Raw genomic sequence first — 19,051 nt, 5'->3', positions numbered from 1 at the left:
TTAATAAACAAATATGTTAGTTTAAAAAAGGTTAAATATTTATGCTGCAGTAGTTTATGTGTCGGAGGACTAGGGTCAGTCTGTTATATCTGGAGTATTTCTCCTGTCTAATCCGGTGTCCTGTGTGAATTTAAGTATGCTCTCTCTAATTCTCTCTTTCTCTCTTTCTTTCTCTCTCTCTCTCTCTCTCTCGGAGGACCTGAGCCCTAGGACCATGCCTCAGGACTACCTGTCCTGATGACTCCTTGCTGTCCCCAGTCCACCTGGCCGTGCTGCTGCTCCAGTTTCAACTGTTCTGCTTGCGGCTATGGAACCCTGACCTGTTCACCGGACGTGCTACCTTGTCCCAGACCTGCTGTTTTCAACTCTCTAGAGACAGCAGGAGCGGTAGAGATACTCTCAAAGATCGGCTATGAAAAGCCAACTGACATTTTTACTCCTGAGGTGCTGACCTGTTGCACCCTCGACAACCTCGACAACCACTGTGATTATTATTATTTGACCCTGCTGGTCATCTATGAACATTTGAACATCTTGGCCACGTTCTGTTATAATCTCCACCCGGCACAGCCAGAAGAGGACTGGCCACCCCTCATAGCCTGGTTCCTCTCTAGATTTCTTCCTAGGTTTTTGGCCTTTCTAGGGAGTTTTTCCTAGCCACCGTGCTTCTACATCTGCATTGCTTGCTGTTTGGGGTTTTAGGCTGGGTTTCTGTACAGAACTTTGTGACATCAGCTGATGTAAGAAGGGCTTTATAAATACATTTGATTGATTGATTGATTGATTGATTGATTAAAGAGATACTCCAGTATTTTGTATACTTTTTAGCCAGTAGTTCTGAAAGTAGAACTCACGAGCCAAAAATGGTCCCCGATTATTGTGTACTCCGTCACATATGTGCAGATATGTGCACCACGTCATTGCGCTCTCTCTCTCTCTGTTGTGTCCACTGAGCCGTTGGACCCGCCCAGCAACGTCATTGGATAACGCTGGGCAGGCCTCTTGCTGGCTGTCGCTCAAATGCGAGGGGCTGAAGCTCATTGACTAGAACTCAAATTGTTAGGAGGCTGGGCCACGTGGGGGGAAATGTAGGTAAAATGGCGCCGGTACAGAGAAAACAGTCGGTTTCAAAACTGGGTGGCTAATTGAAGACAGTAATTCTGCTCATAGATTTTGCATAGAACTACACATTGACACATCCAGCCCAAAGCAGGAGGTTGAAAAAATACTTTCTTAGTCGCCAAAGTACCGAAGCATGTCTTTAAAGGTACTAGACTGTGTACATATCTGGATGTCTTGGCAAAAGTGTAGTATTTATTAAATTTGGCAATGAGGTACGAAAACTAACATAGTTCAGCTAGCCAGTTAGTTTAGCAAGGGAAAACAAGACTGGGACAGGATATAGCTGCCCATACACACTAGGCTAATTCAGGAAGACAGATTTGTCATTTTTTAAAATGTTTTAAATCATCCTGATATCAGGAGATGGTGGTGAACAGATTTGATTTAATTGATTTAATTCAGAGACTGAAATGAATAAATCAGATGACTAATATTTATGGACATCGAATCGATATACAATCCTGGAATCAGCTGTAACTGTCAATAGTAAAAAAAAAAAAAAAAAAAACATAAAGCTTAAAACGATGTTTGAGTGAATAGAGAAAATGAATGGGGAAGTCGCACCCCGGACATGGTAACTTCTCCTCACCACTCTATAGCCTTGATGTACATGTAGTACCTATGGTGACCCATAGAGATAGACAGAGAACTCATCTTTACATCTGTGCCATTACGGCGTCTGTGACAGAATGGGAAGTGTCATTGAGGCCATCTCCATTTTGAAGTAGTTCATTTTCTTCTTCTTCTTCTTCTTCATTGGCATTGATTGCTCCCAACTCATAGGAATCCCCCATCCAGTTGACTACTTTAAAATGGTGGAAGCCCTCCATGTCCATGCTAAAATGATTTAAATCCTATGACGAGTCCTCTATGTATCTTTTACTGTGAATATTTAGCTAGCTCAAATGAGTCTTCAGTCTTACCACCTTGAACAACCTCAAGAGACAGCAATGAGAAAGAAACATAAAAATAACTTTTTTTTAAATTTATTTATCTCAAATAACAAATATGCAATTCAGACAAAGTACAAAAATGGACAGATACGATGTTTGACAATCTGAACATACAGAAATGAAGAAAACTAAATCTGTGCTTTTAGCCAAGAAGTGGTCACCTACAGTTTGTTTAACTTTCTGACATTGTAACAGTGTAAGAACAACGTAAAACATTTTTTAAATCTTTCCCAGACACACTTAGACAGTAATCCTTCTTATACATTACGTCGTTGTTGTTGATTATCTTGCAACAGTCATTTTAATTGTCAGTCGATGTCTATGTCACATTCATCAGGATAAGGTGTTGCATATGGTAGGTATCTTCCAACAGTGTCCTTTGTGGCATCCCATGTTGTATAGAACACAATACAGTAAGTCTGAGTGTGTGGTGGTGGTGGTGTTCAGGGTGATGTCATGGCAGTCCCATCCTGGAGATCTCAAGGTGACCTCACTTCCTGTCATATGATTGTGATCGACAAATTCAGTGTTCCGACCACATCTCTGTGGAACACTCTGTTTCACACGCACGCACGCACGCACGCACGCACGCACGCACGCACGCACGCACGCACGCACGCACGCACGCACGCACGCACGCACACACACACACACACACACACACACACACACACACACACACACAAGCCAGTCAGCCAGTCATGAGAGAGACACACTCCTTCTAGCGAACTTATGTCCGTTGTCACGACAGGTCAACACTCTCGTACTCTGCCTGATCCGAGGCCTGATCCGAGGCGTAGTCCGGGGCGTGATCTGAGTCGTCCAGGTCCATCCCTGGCACCAGACTGTAGTATTCAGTGGACTGGGTCATATAAGCCTTCTCCCTGTCTGCTGAATCCTTCATCATCTCCGTCACACTCACTGCATCCAACTCTGCTTGTCCGCCCAGACCCAGTTCGGGGCCCTCTGTCTGGGAGGAGGATCCAGGAGAAGGAGGGGAGTTGGGGAGGGAGTGAGGGAGGGACTCTATAGATTCTACTTTAATCTCCACCTCCTCATAAATGTCCCTGGTGGAGCCAAGAAGGGTGGAGGAGGGTCGTAGGAAGAGCTGGTCCTTCAACATCTCCTTCCTGTCACTGTCCCCCGCCGTGGGGAAGTTACTCCCTCCTCCGCCTGCTGGGGGCTTGGATCGGTGGTGGTGGTGGTGGTGGTGGTGGTGACCGTTGGGTGAATGAGAGTGGGAGGCCTTCTTCTTGGAGGAGCCGAAGGCCGGCTTCTCCTTCGTCTTTCTCTTCCTCCCACAGCACCAGCAGAGGACTAGACCGAGGAGGATGAGGAGGGGCAGGAGGATGAAAAGCGCCGTGAGCCCCAGTGGGCGGCACACGTCACCAGGCGCCACCGACCACACGAGCCGCCCAGCCAAGCTCCGAGGAGATGCGCAGGTGATGTTACCCACGATGCTCTGCAGGATGGTGTTGTTGTTGTTGTTGTCCAGCTCCTCTACCAGGGAGCAAGAGCAGTCCCAGGGGTTGTCTACCAGTTCCAGCCTCTCCAGACCCCGCAGAGACAACACAGAGGCGGGGAGAGAACGGAGGAGGTTGCCCCTGAGATCTAGCTCCTGAAGACCGTCAGATCCCCGGAGGAAATCCTCAGGTAGCTCCCTCAGCTGGTTCATGCCCAGCTCCAGCACCTTCAGGCTGGGTAGATCTGACAGGAAGTCCCCTGGGATGGAGGTCAGTCTGTTGTGACCCAGATAGACCTCTTGGAGAGGAGAGAGTGTGGTCTCTGTATCCTCCAGGTCTATCTGAGTGATGGTACAGTGAGACAGGTCCAGGAGCTGTAGTCTGGTCCTGTTGGTGAGCATGGCCCAGCGAACATGGCCGAACGTGGAGCCGGAGTAGTTCAGACAGCAGGTCTCAGCGGGTAGGACAGAGGGAAACTGGGCCAAAATGGTGGCTCCTGGACACTGACATCCCTCTGAGTGGATGGTCATCACAGGGAGAGTACACAGCAACAGCAGAGCCCACTGAGAGAACATCTCTGGAGAGAGAGAGAGAGAGAGAGAGAGAGAGAGAGAGAGAGCGAGAGAGAGATGAGAGAGAGAGAGAGACAGACAGAGACAGAGAGAGATAGAGAGAGAGAGACAGACAGACGTGTCATGATTGTAATTACAAAGTTGGCCCGTGCAGTTCCTCTCTCTCTCTCTCTCTCTCTCTCTCTCTCTCTCTCTCTCTCTCTCTCTCTCTCTCTCAATTCAATTTTAATTTAAGAGCTTTATTGGCATGGGAAACATGTTCACATTGCCAAAGCAAGTGAAGTAGATAATAAACACAAATGAAATAAATAATAAAAATTAACACTAAACATTACACTCACAGAAGTTCCAAAAGAATAAAGACATTTCAAATGTCATATTATGTCTATATACAGTGTCGTAACGATGTGCAAATAGTTAAAGTAGAAAAGGGAAAATATTTACAATGGTTTGGTGTTGTATTTACAATGGTGTTTGTTCTTCACTGGTTGCCCTTTTCTTGTGGCAACAGGTCACACATCTTGCTGCTGTGATGGCACACTGTGGTATTTCACCCAGTAGATATGGGAGTTTATCAAAATTGGATTTGTTTTCAAATTCTTTGTGTATCTGTGTAATCTGAGGGAAATATGTCTATCTAATATGGTCATACATTTGGCAGGAGGTTAGGAAGTGCAGCTCAGTTTCCACCTCATTTTGTGGGCAGTGTTGCACATAGCCTGTCTTCTCTTGAGAGCCAGGTCTGCCTACGGCGGCCTTTCTCAATAGCAAGGCTATGCTCACTGCGTCTGTACATAGTCAAAGCTTTCCTTAAGTTTGGGTCAGTCACAGTGGTCAGGTATTCTGCCACTGTGTACTCTCTGTTTAGGGACAAATAGTATTCTAGTTTCCTCAGTTTCTTTGTAAATTTTTTCCAATGTGTCAAGTAATTATCTTTTAATTTCCTCATGATTTGGTTGGGTCTAATTGTGTTGCTGTCCTGGGCCTCTCTCCCTCCCAGAGGGACATGCTATTTGTTGTTCCACAGAGATGTAACCAGGAATCCGTTACCCAGCAACCCCTGTAGCAACCCTTCTGAGGCTCCTGGCTGGTTGTTGACAAGTCGGAGAGGCCGTCGGCCTGGCGACGCGGAACGCTGGGAGATCAGACGTCCACCTCTCACGCCTGTCTACTGTATCGTGTCTGTTGTCTGTACTATATTGTTGTTGTGTTGAGTCTGTCTGTCTGTCAACTGTAATGGTCAACTCTGTAATGGTCAACTGTAATGGTCAACTGTAATGGTCAACTGTAATGGTCAACTGTAATGGTCAACTGTAATGGTCAACTCTGTAATGGTCAACTCTGTAATGGTCAACTGTAATGGTCAACTCTGTAATGGTCAACTCTGTAATGGTCAACTCTGTAATGGTCAACTGTAATGGTCAACTGTAATGGTCAACTCTGTAATGGTCAACTCTGTAATGGTCAACTGTAATGGTCAACTGTAATGGTCAACTCTGTAATGGTCAACTGTAATGGTCAACTCTGTAATGGTCAACTCTGTAATGGTCAACTCTGTAATGGTCAACTGTAATGGTCAACTCTGTAATGGTCAACTCTGTAATGGTCAACTGTAATGGTCAACTGTAATGGTCAACTCTGTAATGGTCAACTCTGTAATGGTCAACTCTGTAATGGTCAACTGTAATGGTCAACTGTAATGGTCAACTGTAATGGTCAACTGTAATGGTCAACTCTGTAATGGTCAACTGTAATGGTCAACTGTAATGGTCAACTGTAATGGTCAACTCTGTAATGGTCAACTGTAATGGTCAACTCTGTAATGGTCAACTGTAATGGTCAACTCTGTAATGGTCAACTCTGTAATGGTCAACTCTGTAATGGTCAACTGTAATGGTCAACTGTAATGGTCAACTGTAATGGTCAACTCTGTAATGGTCAACTGTAATGGTCAACTCTGTAATGGTCAACTGTAATGGTCAACTCTGTAATGGTCAACTGTAATGGTCAACTGTAATGGTCAACTGTAATGGTCAACTGTAATGGTCAACTGTAATGGTCAACTCTGTAATGGTCAACCTGTAATGGTCAACTGTAATGGTCAACAGATCCGAAATCCTGACTGTCTTCTCCGTCTGACTTGTGAAGGGGATTTTGGATTTTTTTTAAATTAAAGGTGATCAACAAAAGCTTCTTTATAGTTAAACAACTTTCTCTCCCAACTAACTCTAAAAAACTCATTTTAAACAGGCAGGAAAAGAGGGAGAGAAAGCCTGTATATTTGTGTGGCTGGCAGAAGAGAGAGAGAGAAAGCCTGTATCTGTGTGGCTGGCAGAAATACAGAGAGAGAGAAAGCCTGTATATTTATGTGGCTGGCAGAACGAGAGAGAGAGAAAGCCTGTATATTTGTGTGGCTGGCAGAACGAGAGAGAGAGAAAGCCTGTATATTTGTGTGGCTGGCAGAACGAGAGAGAGAGAAACCCTGTATCTGTGTGGCTGGCGGAACGAGAGAGAGAGAAACCCTGTATCTGTGTGGCTGGCAGAACGAGAGAGAGAGAAAGCCTGTATATTTGTGTGGATATGATGTCACACTTCCTCAACAACAATAGAACAGGAATAGAAGACAGGAACTCCCCAACAACCCAGCAGACTGACTGACTGACTCTCTAAAAGAGAGACTGAACAGAGTGGAAGATTGCCCACCCTTGCTCAATAACCCTGGATGTATTTGATTCCATTGAGCTGTAAAGAGAAAACACCTGTCTGTCACCTGTGAGGCTGTAACTAGCAGTAATAAGGCTGTACACTACCTGTATAATAAGAATGGCTTTCTATAACTATAACAGGGTTTCTATAACTATAACAGGGTTTCTATAACAGGGTTTCTATAACTATAACAGGGTTTCTATAACAGGGTTTCTATAACTATAACAGGGTTTCTATAACAGGGTTTCTATAACTATAACAGGGTTTCTATAACAGGGTTTCTATAACAGGGTTTCTATAACTATAACAGGGTTTCTATAACTATAACAGGGTTTCTATAACTATAACAGGGTTTCTATAACTATAACAGGGTTTCTATAACAGGGTTTCTATAACAGGGTTTCTATAACTATAACAGGGTTTCTCTATAACAGGGTTTCTATAACAGGGTTTCTATAACTATAACAGGGTTTCTATAACAGGGTTTCTATAACTATAACAGGGTTTCTATAACAGGGTTTCTATAACTATAACAGGGTTTCTATAACTATAACAGGGTTTCTATACAGTTTCTATAACAGGGTTTCTATACAGGGTTTCTATAACAGGGTTTCTATAACTATAACAGGGTTTCTATAACAGGGTTTCTAAACTATAACAGGGTTTCTATAACAGGGTTTCTATAACTATAACAGGGTTTCTATAACAGGGTTTCTATAACTATAACAGGGTTTCTATAACAGGGTTTCTATAACTATAACAGGGTTTCTATAACAGGGTTTCTATAACAGGGTTTCTATAACTATAACAGGGTTTCTATAACAGGGTTTCTATAACAGGGTTTCTATAACTATAACAGGGTTTCTATAACAGGGTTTCTATAACAGGGTTTCTATAACTATAACAGGGTTTCTATAACAGGGTTTCTATAACTATAACAGGGTTTCTATAACAGGGTTTCTATAACAGGGTTTCTATAACAGGGTTTCTATAACAGGGTTTCTATAACTATAACAGGGTTTCTATAACAGGGTTTCTATAACAGGGTTTCTATAACAGGGTTTCTATAACTATAACAGGGTTTCTATAACAGGGTTTCTATAACAGGGTTTCTATAACAGGGTTTCTATAACTATAACAGGGTTTCTATAACAGGGTTTCTATAACTATAACAGGGTTTCTATAACAGGGTTTCTATAACTATAACAGGGTTTCTATAACAGGGTTTCTATAACAGGGTTTCTATAACAGGGTTTCTATAACTATAACAGGGTTTCTATAACTATAACAGGGTTTCTATAACAGGGTTTCTATAACTATAACAGGGTTTCTATAACAGGGTTTCTATAACAGGGTTTCTATAACTATAACAGGGTTTCTATAACAGGGTTTCTATAACTATAACAGGGTTTCTATAACAGGGTTTCTATAACTATAACAGGGTTTCTATAACAGGGTTTCTATAACTATAACAGGGTTTCTATAACAGGGTTTCTATAACTATAACAGGGTTTCTATAACAGGGTTTCTATAACTATAACAGGGTTTCTATAACAGGGTTTCTATAACTATAACAGGGTTTCTATAACTATAACAGGGTTTCTATAACAGGGTTTCTATAACTATAACAGGGTTTCTATAACAGGGTTTCTATAACTATAACAGGGTTTCTATAACAGGGTTTCTATAACTATAACAGGGTTTCTATAACAGGGTTTCTATAACAGGGTTTCTATAACAGGGTTTCTATAACTATAACAGGGTTTCTATAACAGGGTTTCTATAACAGGGTTTCTATAACTATAACAGGGTTTCTATAACAGGGTTTCTATAACTATAACAGGGTTTAAATAACTATAACAGGGTTTCTATAACTATAACAGGGTTTCTATAACTATAACAGGGTTTCTATAACAGGGTTTCTATAACTATAACAGGGTTTCTATAACAGGGTTTCTATAACAGGGTTTCTATAACTATAACAGGGTTTCTATAACTATAACAGGGTTTCTATAACTATAACAGGGTTTCTATAACAGGGTTTCTATAACTATAACAGGGTTTATATAACAGGGTTTCTATAACAGGGTTTCTATAACAGGGTTTCTATAACTATAACAGGGTTTCTATAACAGGATTTCTATAACTATAACAGGGTTTAAATAACTATAACAGGGTTTCTATAACTATAACAGGGTTTATATAACAGGGTTTCTATAACTATAACAGGGTTTATATAACAGGGTTTCTATAACAGGGTTTCTATAACTATAACAGGGTTTCTATAACAGGGTTTCTATAACTATAACAGGGTTTCTATAACAGGGTTTCTATAACTATAACAGGGTTTCTATAACTATAACAGGGTTTCTATAACAGGGTTTCTATAACTATAACAGGGTTTCTATAACAGGGTTTCTATAACAGGGTTTCTATAACAGGGTTTCTATAACTATAACAGGGTTTCTATAACAGGGTTTCTATAACTATAACAGGGTTTCTATAACAGGGTTTCTATAACTATAACAGGGTTTCTATAACAGGGTTTCTATAACTATAACAGGGTTTCTATAACAGGGTTTCTATAACAGGGTTTCTATAACTATAACAGGGTTTCTATAACAGGGTTTCTATAACAGGGTTTCTATAACAGGGTTTCTATAACTATAACAGGGTTTAAATAACTATAACAGGGTTTCTATAACTATAACAGGGTTTCTATAACTATAACAGGGTTTCTATAACAGGGTTTCTATAACAGGGTTTCTATAACTATAACAGGGTTTAAATAACTATAACAGGGTTTCTATAACTATAACAGGGTTTATATAACAGGGTTTCTATAACAGGGTTTCTATAACTATAACAGGGTTTCTATAACAGGGTTTCTATAACTATAACAGGGTTTCTATAACAGGGTTTCTATAACAGGGTTTCTATAACTATAACAGGGTTTCTATAACAGGGTTTCTATAACTATAACAGGGTTTCTATAACAGGGTTTCTATAACTATAACAGGGTTTCTATAACTATAACAGGGTTTCTATAACAGGGTTTCTATAACAGGGTTTCTATAACAGGGTTTCTATAACAGGGTTTCTATAACAGGGTTTCTATAACTATAACAGGGTTTCTATAACAGGGTTTCTATAACTATAACAGGGTTTCTATAACAGGGTTTCTATAACTATAACAGGGTTTCTATAACAGGGTTTCTATAACTATAACAGGGTTTCTATAACTATAACAGGGTTTCTATAACAGGGTTTCTATAACTATAACAGGGTTTCTATAACAGGGTTTCTATAACAGGGTTTCTATAACTATAACAGGGTTTCTATAACAGGGTTTCTATAACTATAACAGGGTTTCTATAACAGGGTTTCTATAACTATAACAGGGTTTCTATAACAGGGTTTCTATAACAGGGTTTCTATAACTATAACAGGGTTTCTATAACAGGGTTTCTATAACAGGGTTTCTATAACAGGGTTTCTATAACTATAACAGGGTTTCTATAACAGGGTTTCTATAACAGGGTTTCTATAACAGGGTTTCTATAACTATAACAGGGTTTCTATAACAGGGTTTCTATAACTATAACAGGGTTTCTATAACAGGGTTTCTATAACTATAACAGGGTTTCTATAACAGGGTTTCTATAACTATAACAGGGTTTCTATAACAGGGTTTCTATAACTATAACAGGGTTTCCTATAACAGGGTTTCTATAACAGGGTTTCTATAACTATAACAGGGTTTCTATAACAGGGTTTCTATAACTATAACAGGGTTTCTATAACAGGGTTTCTATAACTATAACAGGGTTTCTATAACTATAACAGGGTTTCTATAACTATAACAGGGTTTCTATAACAGGGTTTCTATAACTATAACAGGGTTTCTATAACAGGGTTTCTATAACTATAACAGGGTTTCTATAACAGGGTTTCTATAACTATAACAGGGTTTCTATAACAGGGTTTCTATAACAGGGTTTCTATAACAGGGTTTCTATAACTATAACAGGGTTTCTATAACAGGGTTTCTATAACTATAACAGGGTTTCTATAACAGGGTTTCTATAACTATAACAGGGTTTCTATAACAGGGTTTCTATAACTATAACAGGGTTTCTATAACTATAACAGGGTTTCTATAACAGGGTTTCTATAACAGGGTTTCTATAACTATAACAGGGTTTCTATAACTATAACAGGGTTTCTATAACAGGGTTTCTATATCAGGGTTTCTATAACAGGGTTTCTATAACAGGGTTTCTATAACTATAACAGGGTTTCTATAACAGGGTTTCTATAACAGGGTTTCTATAACAGGGTTTCTATAACAGGGTTTCTATAACAGGGTTTCTATAACTATAACAGGGTTTCTATAACAGGGTTTCTATAACAGGGTTTCTATAACAGGGTTTCTATAACTATAACAGGGTTTCTATAACAGGGTTTCTATAACTATAACAGGGTTTCTATAACAGGGTTTCTATAACAGGGTTTCTATAACTATAACAGGGTTTAAATAACTATAACAGGGTTTCTATAACTATAACAGGGTTTCTTAAACTATGGGTCGGGACCCAGAGTGGACCCTGGGCATGTGAGAGGTGGGTCCTGAGTTATGAGAACTATTTCTTGTTAATTTAGGAGGAGGGATGGTTTAACTGTTATCATATAAACCCTGTACAGAGGTCTTCACCGTGTTAAAGTCACTTTGTTTTAACTCAGACATTTGATAGTCTGATGTAAACTCGAAATGTATGACTACATTTGATGCACTACACAGGTTACATTTTTGTATTTTATTTTTATTTCACCTTTATTTAACCAGGTAGGCAAGTTGAGAACAAGTCCTTTATTTAACCAGGTAGGCAAGTTGAGAACAAGTTCTCATTTACAACTGCGACCTGGCCAAGATAAAGCAAAGCAGTTTCGACAACATACAACAACACAGAGTTACACATGGCGTAAAAACAAACATACAGTCAAATAATACAGTAGAAAAATAAGTCTATATACAATGTGAGCAAATAAGGTGAGATAAGGGAGGTAAAGGCAAAAAATAGGCCATGGTGGCGAGGTAAATACAATATAGCAAGTAAAACACTGGAATAGTAGATTTGCAGTGGAAGAAAGTGCAAAGTAGAAATAGAAATAATGGAGTGCAAAGGAGCAAAATAAATAAATACAGTAAGGGAAGAGGTAGTTGTTTGGGCTAAATTATAGATGGGCTATGTACAGGTGCAGTGATCTGTGAGCTGCTCTGACAGCTGGTTACTAGTTAACACGCTATGAATGTTTTCTAAAATCAGGTGTGTTAACAGCTTGGCTAGAATAAAACCTTGCATTCAGAGCAGACCATAGTTTAACCATGTGCTCCAATAGACTATAGTATCCAATCTTTGCCTGCTGGTCACACTACATCCAGATGAAACTTCATCCATAGTTATTTACCAACAGGAAGACATGTATCTGGGTATTTTCTTAGTAAAAACACAGGCGAGTTTGAGGGAGGAAGTTGATTTGTTTACAAAAAGAGTGAAGCATTATCCAACACTGTCTCTATCAAAGATAGTATCCCATAGAGACTGTGGATTGCGACTGTCACTGTTTTCTCTAGCCTCAAACGCCACCCTATTCCCTATATAGTGCACTACCGTTGACCAAAAGCCCAGAGTGCACTACATTGAGAATAGGGTGGTATTTGGGATTCACATCGACCTCTTGTTATTTATACTCAGTATCATTTGCATCCTTCACAGCTTTATGGAAAGGCTTTGTTGAAACTCAGGACTAGAAAAATAGGCCTCAAAAGTTCTGCTACAATCTATTACAACGGAAAGAGACTGTTTACTGTTGCAGTATTATAAACAGAACTATTCTGACTGAAGGAGACTTTATTTTGATGTATTTAACACACACACACACACACACACACATTCATTGATACGCATAGATCAATCAGGCTATCTTCTACGAGGCTCTGAAGGCTATCCAACAGTCTAGACAACAGATAGGCTGGTCATTTATTCACCTCATCATTGATTGAAATGATCGGATCAAGTAAACATACGGAGAGGTTGGGTTGTGGTCCCCCCCAATCACTTGATTCAGTAGGGACACTGTACTGAATCTAGGGATTCCTTGGTTAAAATAAAATCCCCTCTGCCTTTTGGAAGTAAAAGTGCTACATTGTATGCTAACGCTGTGATTAGAGGTTATATACTGTAGCTGTTTAACAGCGCACCTTCAGAATCCATATCGCACAGCAACGATCACTTCACCAGTCACTTAATCTAATCCAACAAGAATTACATGACATTTGTTTGTTGAAGTGATTGAAACGTGTGCTAACAGTTTGGTTCAACAGTCCACGTTAAGATCCATGATAGACCTACTAGTTAACCCATCCATGTGTAGTCTAATGCTCTGGTCTGATACTAGTTAACCCATCCATGTGTAGTCTAATGCTCTGGTCTGACACTAGTTAACCCATCCATGTGTAGTCTATTGCTCTGGTCTGATACTAGTTAACCCATCCATGTGTAGTCTAATGCTCTGGTCTGATACTAGTTAACCCATCTATGTGTAGTCTAATGCTCTGGTCTGATACTAGTTAACCCATCCATGTGTAGTCTAATGCTCTGGTCTGATTCTAGTTAACCCATCTATGTTTAGTCTAATGCTCTGGTCTGATACTAGTTAACCCATCCATGTGTAGTCTAATGCTCTGGTCTGATACTAGTTAACCCATCCATGTGTAGTCTAATGCTCTGGTCTGATACTAGTTAACCCATCCATGTGTAGTCTAATGCTCTGGTCTGATACTAGTTAACCCATCCATGTGTAGTCTAATACTCTGGTCTGATACTAGTTAACCCATCCATGTGTAGTCTAATGCTCTGGTCTGATACTAGTTAACCCATCCATGTGTAGTCTAATGCTCTGGTCTGATACTAGTTAACCCATCCATGTGTAGTCTAATGCTCTGGTCTGATACTAGTTAACCCATCCATGTGTAGTCTAATGCTCTGGTCTGACACTAGTTAACCCATCCATGTGTAGTCTATTGCTCTGGTCTGATACTAGTTAACCCATCCATGTGTAGTCTAATGCTCTGGTCTGACACTAGTTAACCCATCCATGTGTAGTCTAATGCTCTGGTCTGATTCTAGTTAACCCATCCATGTGTAGTCTATTGCTCTGGTCTGATACTAGTTAACCCATCCATGTGTAGTCTAATGCTCTGGTCTGATACTAGTTAACCCATCTATGTGTAGTCTAATGCTCTGGTCTGATACTAGTTAACCCATCCATGTGTAGTCTAATGCTCTGGTCTGATTCTAGTTAACCCATCTATGTTTAGTCTAATGCTCTGGTCTGATACTAGTTAACCCATCCATGTGTAGTCTAATGCTCTGGTCTGACACTAGTTAACCCATCCATGTGTAGTCTATTGCTCTGGTCTGATACTAGTTAACCCATCCATGTGTAGTCTATTGCTCTGGTCTGATACTAGTTAACCCATCCATGTGTAGTCTAATGCTCTGGTCTGATACTAGTTAACCCATCTATGTGTAGTCTAATGCTCTGGTCTGATACTAGTTAACCCATCCATGTGTAGTCTAATGCTCTGGTCTGATTCTAGTTAACCCATCTATGTGTAGTCTAATGCTCTGGTCTGATACTAGTTAACCCATCCATGTGTAGTCTAATGCTCTGGTCTGATACTAGTTAACCCATCCATGTGTAGTCTAATGCTCTGGTCTGATTCTAGTTAACCCATCCATGTGTAGTCTAATGCTCTGGTCTGATTCTAGTTAACCCATCTATGTTTAGTCTAATGCTCTGGTCTGATACTAGTTAACCCATCCATGTGTAGTCTAATGCTCTGGTCTGATTCTAGTTAACCCATCTATGTGTAGTCTAATGCTCTGGTCTGATACTAGTTAATATGAGTGACTCTGGTAGCCATGGCAACAGAGTCTAAAGGTTGGCGTGATTGATAATATTTCAAAGTCTGTTCTGCTGTACGATTATACAACAGGAAAGATGTAGTCTGGGGTTTTATCACAGAACAGAACAGGCAAACAGCCGTATTGACTGACGAGGGTGTCTCGCTGTGCGTTTGGAAATCCCAGTCGTGGGGCCGTGTGTCCCTAATGGCATCATATTTCCTATGTACTTTTCTGGTCAAATATAGTGCACTATATAGGGATGAGGGTGCTATAGTAGTGCACTATATATAGGCATTAGGGTGCTATAGTAGTGCACTATATAGGGATGAGGGTACCATTTGGGACTCAAGTCTCTCACTGAGGTCAAAGGTTGAGGATGACTAATGCACTATGTAGCCTGCTATGAAACAGCTCGTCGACAGGGCGACGTCCCAAATGCCGTCCTATTCCCTATTGGCCTTGATCAGAAGTAGTTCACTATATATAGGGAATAGGGTGCCATTTGGCAAACAGCAGCAGGCCTATCCGCTTGTCTATTTCAACACTTGGTATTATCTAAACAGTTAGTTTCTGGGGAATGTGTCGTCTTGGAGTAGGTCTACAGTAGAGTTCTTCAGGTGCAGAGTGAGAATTCTCAGGGGCGGTATTTGGAAGTGTTCGTGAAATACACTACATGACCAAAAGTATGTGGACACTTGCTTGTCCGACATCTTATTCTAAAATCATGGGTATTAATATGGAGTTGTTCCCCCCCTTTGCTGCTATAACAGCCTCCACTCTTCTGGGAAGGCTTTCCACTAGATGTTGGAACATTGCTGTAGTGGACTTGCTTCCATTCAGCCACAAGAACACAAGTGAGGTCGAGTGCTGATGTTGGGCGATTAGGCCTGGCTCGCAGTCGGCGTTCCAATTCATCCCAAAGGTGTTCGATGGGGTTGAGGTCAGGGCTCTGTGCAGGCCAGCCAAGTTCTTCCACACTGATCTCGACAAACCATTTCTGTATGGACCTGGCTTTGTGCACGGGGGCATTGTCATGCTGAAACAGGAAAGGGCCTTACCCAAACTGTTGCCACAAAGTTGGAAGCACAGAATAGTCTAGAATGACATTGTATGCTGTAGCTTTAAGATTTCCCTTCACTGTAACTAAGAGGCCATGAAAACAGCCCCAGACCATTATTCCTCCTCCACCAAACCCAGAGTCCAATGGCGGTGAGCTTTACACCACTCCAGCCGACGCTTGGCATTGCGCATGGTGATCTTAGGCTTGTGTGCGGCTGCTCGGCCATGGAAACCCATTTCATGAAGCTCCCGACGAACAGATCTTGTGCTGACGTTGCTTCCAGAGGCAGTTTGGAACTCGGTGAGTGAGTGTTGCAAACGAGGACAGACAATTTTTACACGTTACGCGCTTCATCACTCAGCGGTCCCGTTCTGTGAACTTGTGTGGCCCTACCACTTCACGGCTTAGCCGTTGTTGCTCTTAGTTGTTTCCACTTCATAATAACAGCACTTACAGTAGCAGGGCAGAGCGGCACCCCCCAGTTTGACGAACTGACTTGTTGGAAAGGTTTCATCCTGTGACGGTGCAACGTTGAAAGTCACTGTGCTCTTCAGTACGGGCCATTCTACTGCCAATGTTTGTCTATGGAGATTGCATGGCTGTGTGCTCAAAAAAAACAAAAAAAATCATTGTGTGCCAGAAATCCACTAATTTGAAGGGATGTCCACATACTGCTGTATATAGAGTGTATCTTACGGTGTGTGCTGAGTGATAGATCATTGTATGGGTGTGTGTGTGTGTGTGTGTGTGGAGTAGGTAGAGAGAGATCTTATCTTAGGGTGTGTGTGTGTGTGTGTGTGTGTGTGTGTGTGTGTGTGTGTGTGTGTGTGTGTGTGTGTGTGTGTGTGTGTGTGTGTGTGTGTGTGTCTCTGTGTGTGTGTGTGTGTGTGTGTGTGTGTGTGTGTGTGTGTGTGTGTGTGTGTGTGTGTGTGTGTGTAGAATGGCTAAAGAGAGAGAGAGAGAGAGAGCTCTTTGGGTGTGTAGGCCTACAGAGAGACATTGTTATGTGTGTACTGTGTTACTGTAGTCAAGAGAGCATAGGAAAGGAGGAAAGGAAAGGAGGAGAGGAAAGGAAAGGAGGAGAGGAAAGGAGGTGAGGTTTATTCTAAGGACTAAGGTGATCTCATTCTGGAACAATGTGAGCTGTTACATTCTCTCTCGCTGAGTTTCCTCAAAGATAATGGCTTGGCCCTTATTTCTGATAAATACAATTTTTTCAGACTGTATAGCTTATTGCATGACTCTTTTTGATGTGTTTTTTTTTTGTGTACATCTTTTTAAATGTAAGGCAGATGAAATTCAATACAAGACTTGACTGAATGTTAGATTAAACTAATCAGCTGTTCAACAAAAGTAATTCCCTCTGCTTATCAACCAAATGGTTACACCTAGTTACAGCAATAACAAGTTAACAATTGACTTTAAAAAACATGTCTAAAACAAAACAAAACGACTTACAGATGCAGCACACTTAGCCGGTTTTAAATTATATCACTGAGTAATATAAATATTACAAACTATATTCTAATAAAGCATAAATGAACAACAATATGAACTTTTTTTCCCCTATTCCCCATTTCACATATGGCAAAATAAACTTTAATAATATTGTAGCGACCCTGAATGAATGTATCATTTATCTTACCTTTAACGCCCATGGCTGCAACCTGTTGCCTCGTCTTCAGTAGACGCACATAGCCTTCTCAACACGACTGTCAACCTGGTCCGCCACAGCCAGCGTGTATCCCGCTGTAAAACGTTTAGCCTACAGCGGTGACGGAAGCCGCGACCTCGTCATCACGTCAACCTAAATAACGAAGTGATTTAGTAACTATAGAGTCACCCATCGCTGATCTCTCCTGGGTCTTATCCCTATGGGTGTGTCTCCTGTCCCTGCCTCCCCGCTAATGCACAGCAGGACAAGTTTAAACGGAATGTGGAAATCTTATTTTAGAGGGTGTGTGTAGACGCGCACGGTAGGTGCGTGACTGAAACGTTGACATAGGATAAAATAACACTAACTTTCCTTTTAAGCACAGTCGGTATAGTTGGTACACAGTCGGTATAGTTTATGCTAAAAGAGCAATAACTTTCCTTTTAAGCACAGTCGGTATAGTTGGTATTTGGTACTATACCGCGCCCCAGTAATATTGTAGTTTAGTACTAGTGCGCCCTCTGGTGGTCGTCGATGGATAAGTCTTAAACGTCAAGTTCCAAATCCTCTGACAGGGCCTGTTTGTCCCTGTCCGGGGGATATCATCGGATGGGGCCACAGTGTCTACCGACCCCTCCTGTCTCAGCCTCCAGTATTTATGCTGCAGTAGTTTATGTGTCGGGGGGGGGGGGCTCTCTGATTCAGAGGGCTTGGGTTAAATGTGGAAGACACATTTCAGTCGAATAACTGACTAGGTATCTTTCACTTCAAACGTACACATTGTTTACTTGCTGATATGTCTTTGCCCAGTTTACACGGAGTCTACAAAACATTAGGAACACCTTCCTAATATTGATTTGCACCACCATTTTCCCCTCAGAACAGCCTCAATTCGACGAGGCATGAACTCTACAAGGTGTCGAAATTGTTCCACAGGGATGCTGGCCCATGTTGACTCCAGTGCTTCTCACAGTTGTCAAGTTGGCTGGATGTCCTTTAGGTGGTGGACCATTCTAACCCATGGTTAACTATATACTTACCCATGGTTAACTATAGACCTACCCATAATAACTATATACCTACCCATGATAACTATATACCTACCCATTATAATTGTATACCTACCCATGGTTACTATAGACCTACCCATAATAACTTTATACCTACCCATGGTAACTATAAGCCTACCCATGGTAACTACAGGCCTACCCATGGTAACTAAAGACCTACCCATGGTAACTATATACCTACCCATGGTAACTATAGGCCTACCCATGGTAACTATAGGCCTACCCATGGTAACTACAGGCCTACCCATGGTAACTATACACCTACCCATGGTAACTATTGGTCTACCCATGGTAACTACAGGTCTACCCATGGTAACTATAGACCTACCCATGGTAACTACAGGCCTACCCATGGTAACTATATACCTACCCATGGTAACTATATACCTACCCATGGTAACTATAGACCTACCCATGGTAACTATAGGCCTACCCATGGTAACTATAGACCTACCCATGGTAACTATAGACCTACCCA

The 19,051-nt window shown here is 41.1% G+C and overlaps 1 protein-coding gene across 1 annotated transcript; it reads right to left on the bottom strand.

Moving 5' to 3' along the window:
• Positions 1-2,092: 2,092 nt before the first annotated feature.
• Positions 2,093-17,886, bottom strand: LOC106596230 (SLIT and NTRK-like protein 5). Its single transcript, XM_014187542.2, has 2 exons — positions 17,495-17,886; positions 2,093-4,115 (listed from the first exon to the last, which is right to left on the bottom strand). Exons 1-2 carry the CDS (start codon positions 17,505-17,507, stop codon positions 2,818-2,820), a joined length of 1,311 nt encoding a protein of 436 aa, XP_014043017.2. The 5' UTR covers positions 17,508-17,886; the 3' UTR covers positions 2,093-2,817.
• Positions 17,887-19,051: the final 1,165 nt, after the last annotated feature.

Source organism: Salmo salar, chromosome ssa03 (genome assembly GCF_905237065.1).
Source record: "Salmo salar chromosome ssa03, Ssal_v3.1, whole genome shotgun sequence".
NCBI classification, from domain to species: domain Eukaryota; kingdom Metazoa; phylum Chordata; class Actinopteri; order Salmoniformes; family Salmonidae; genus Salmo; species Salmo salar.
The sequence above is the reverse complement of the archived record's forward strand: the minus strand, read 5'-3'. Positions and strand labels throughout refer to the sequence as shown.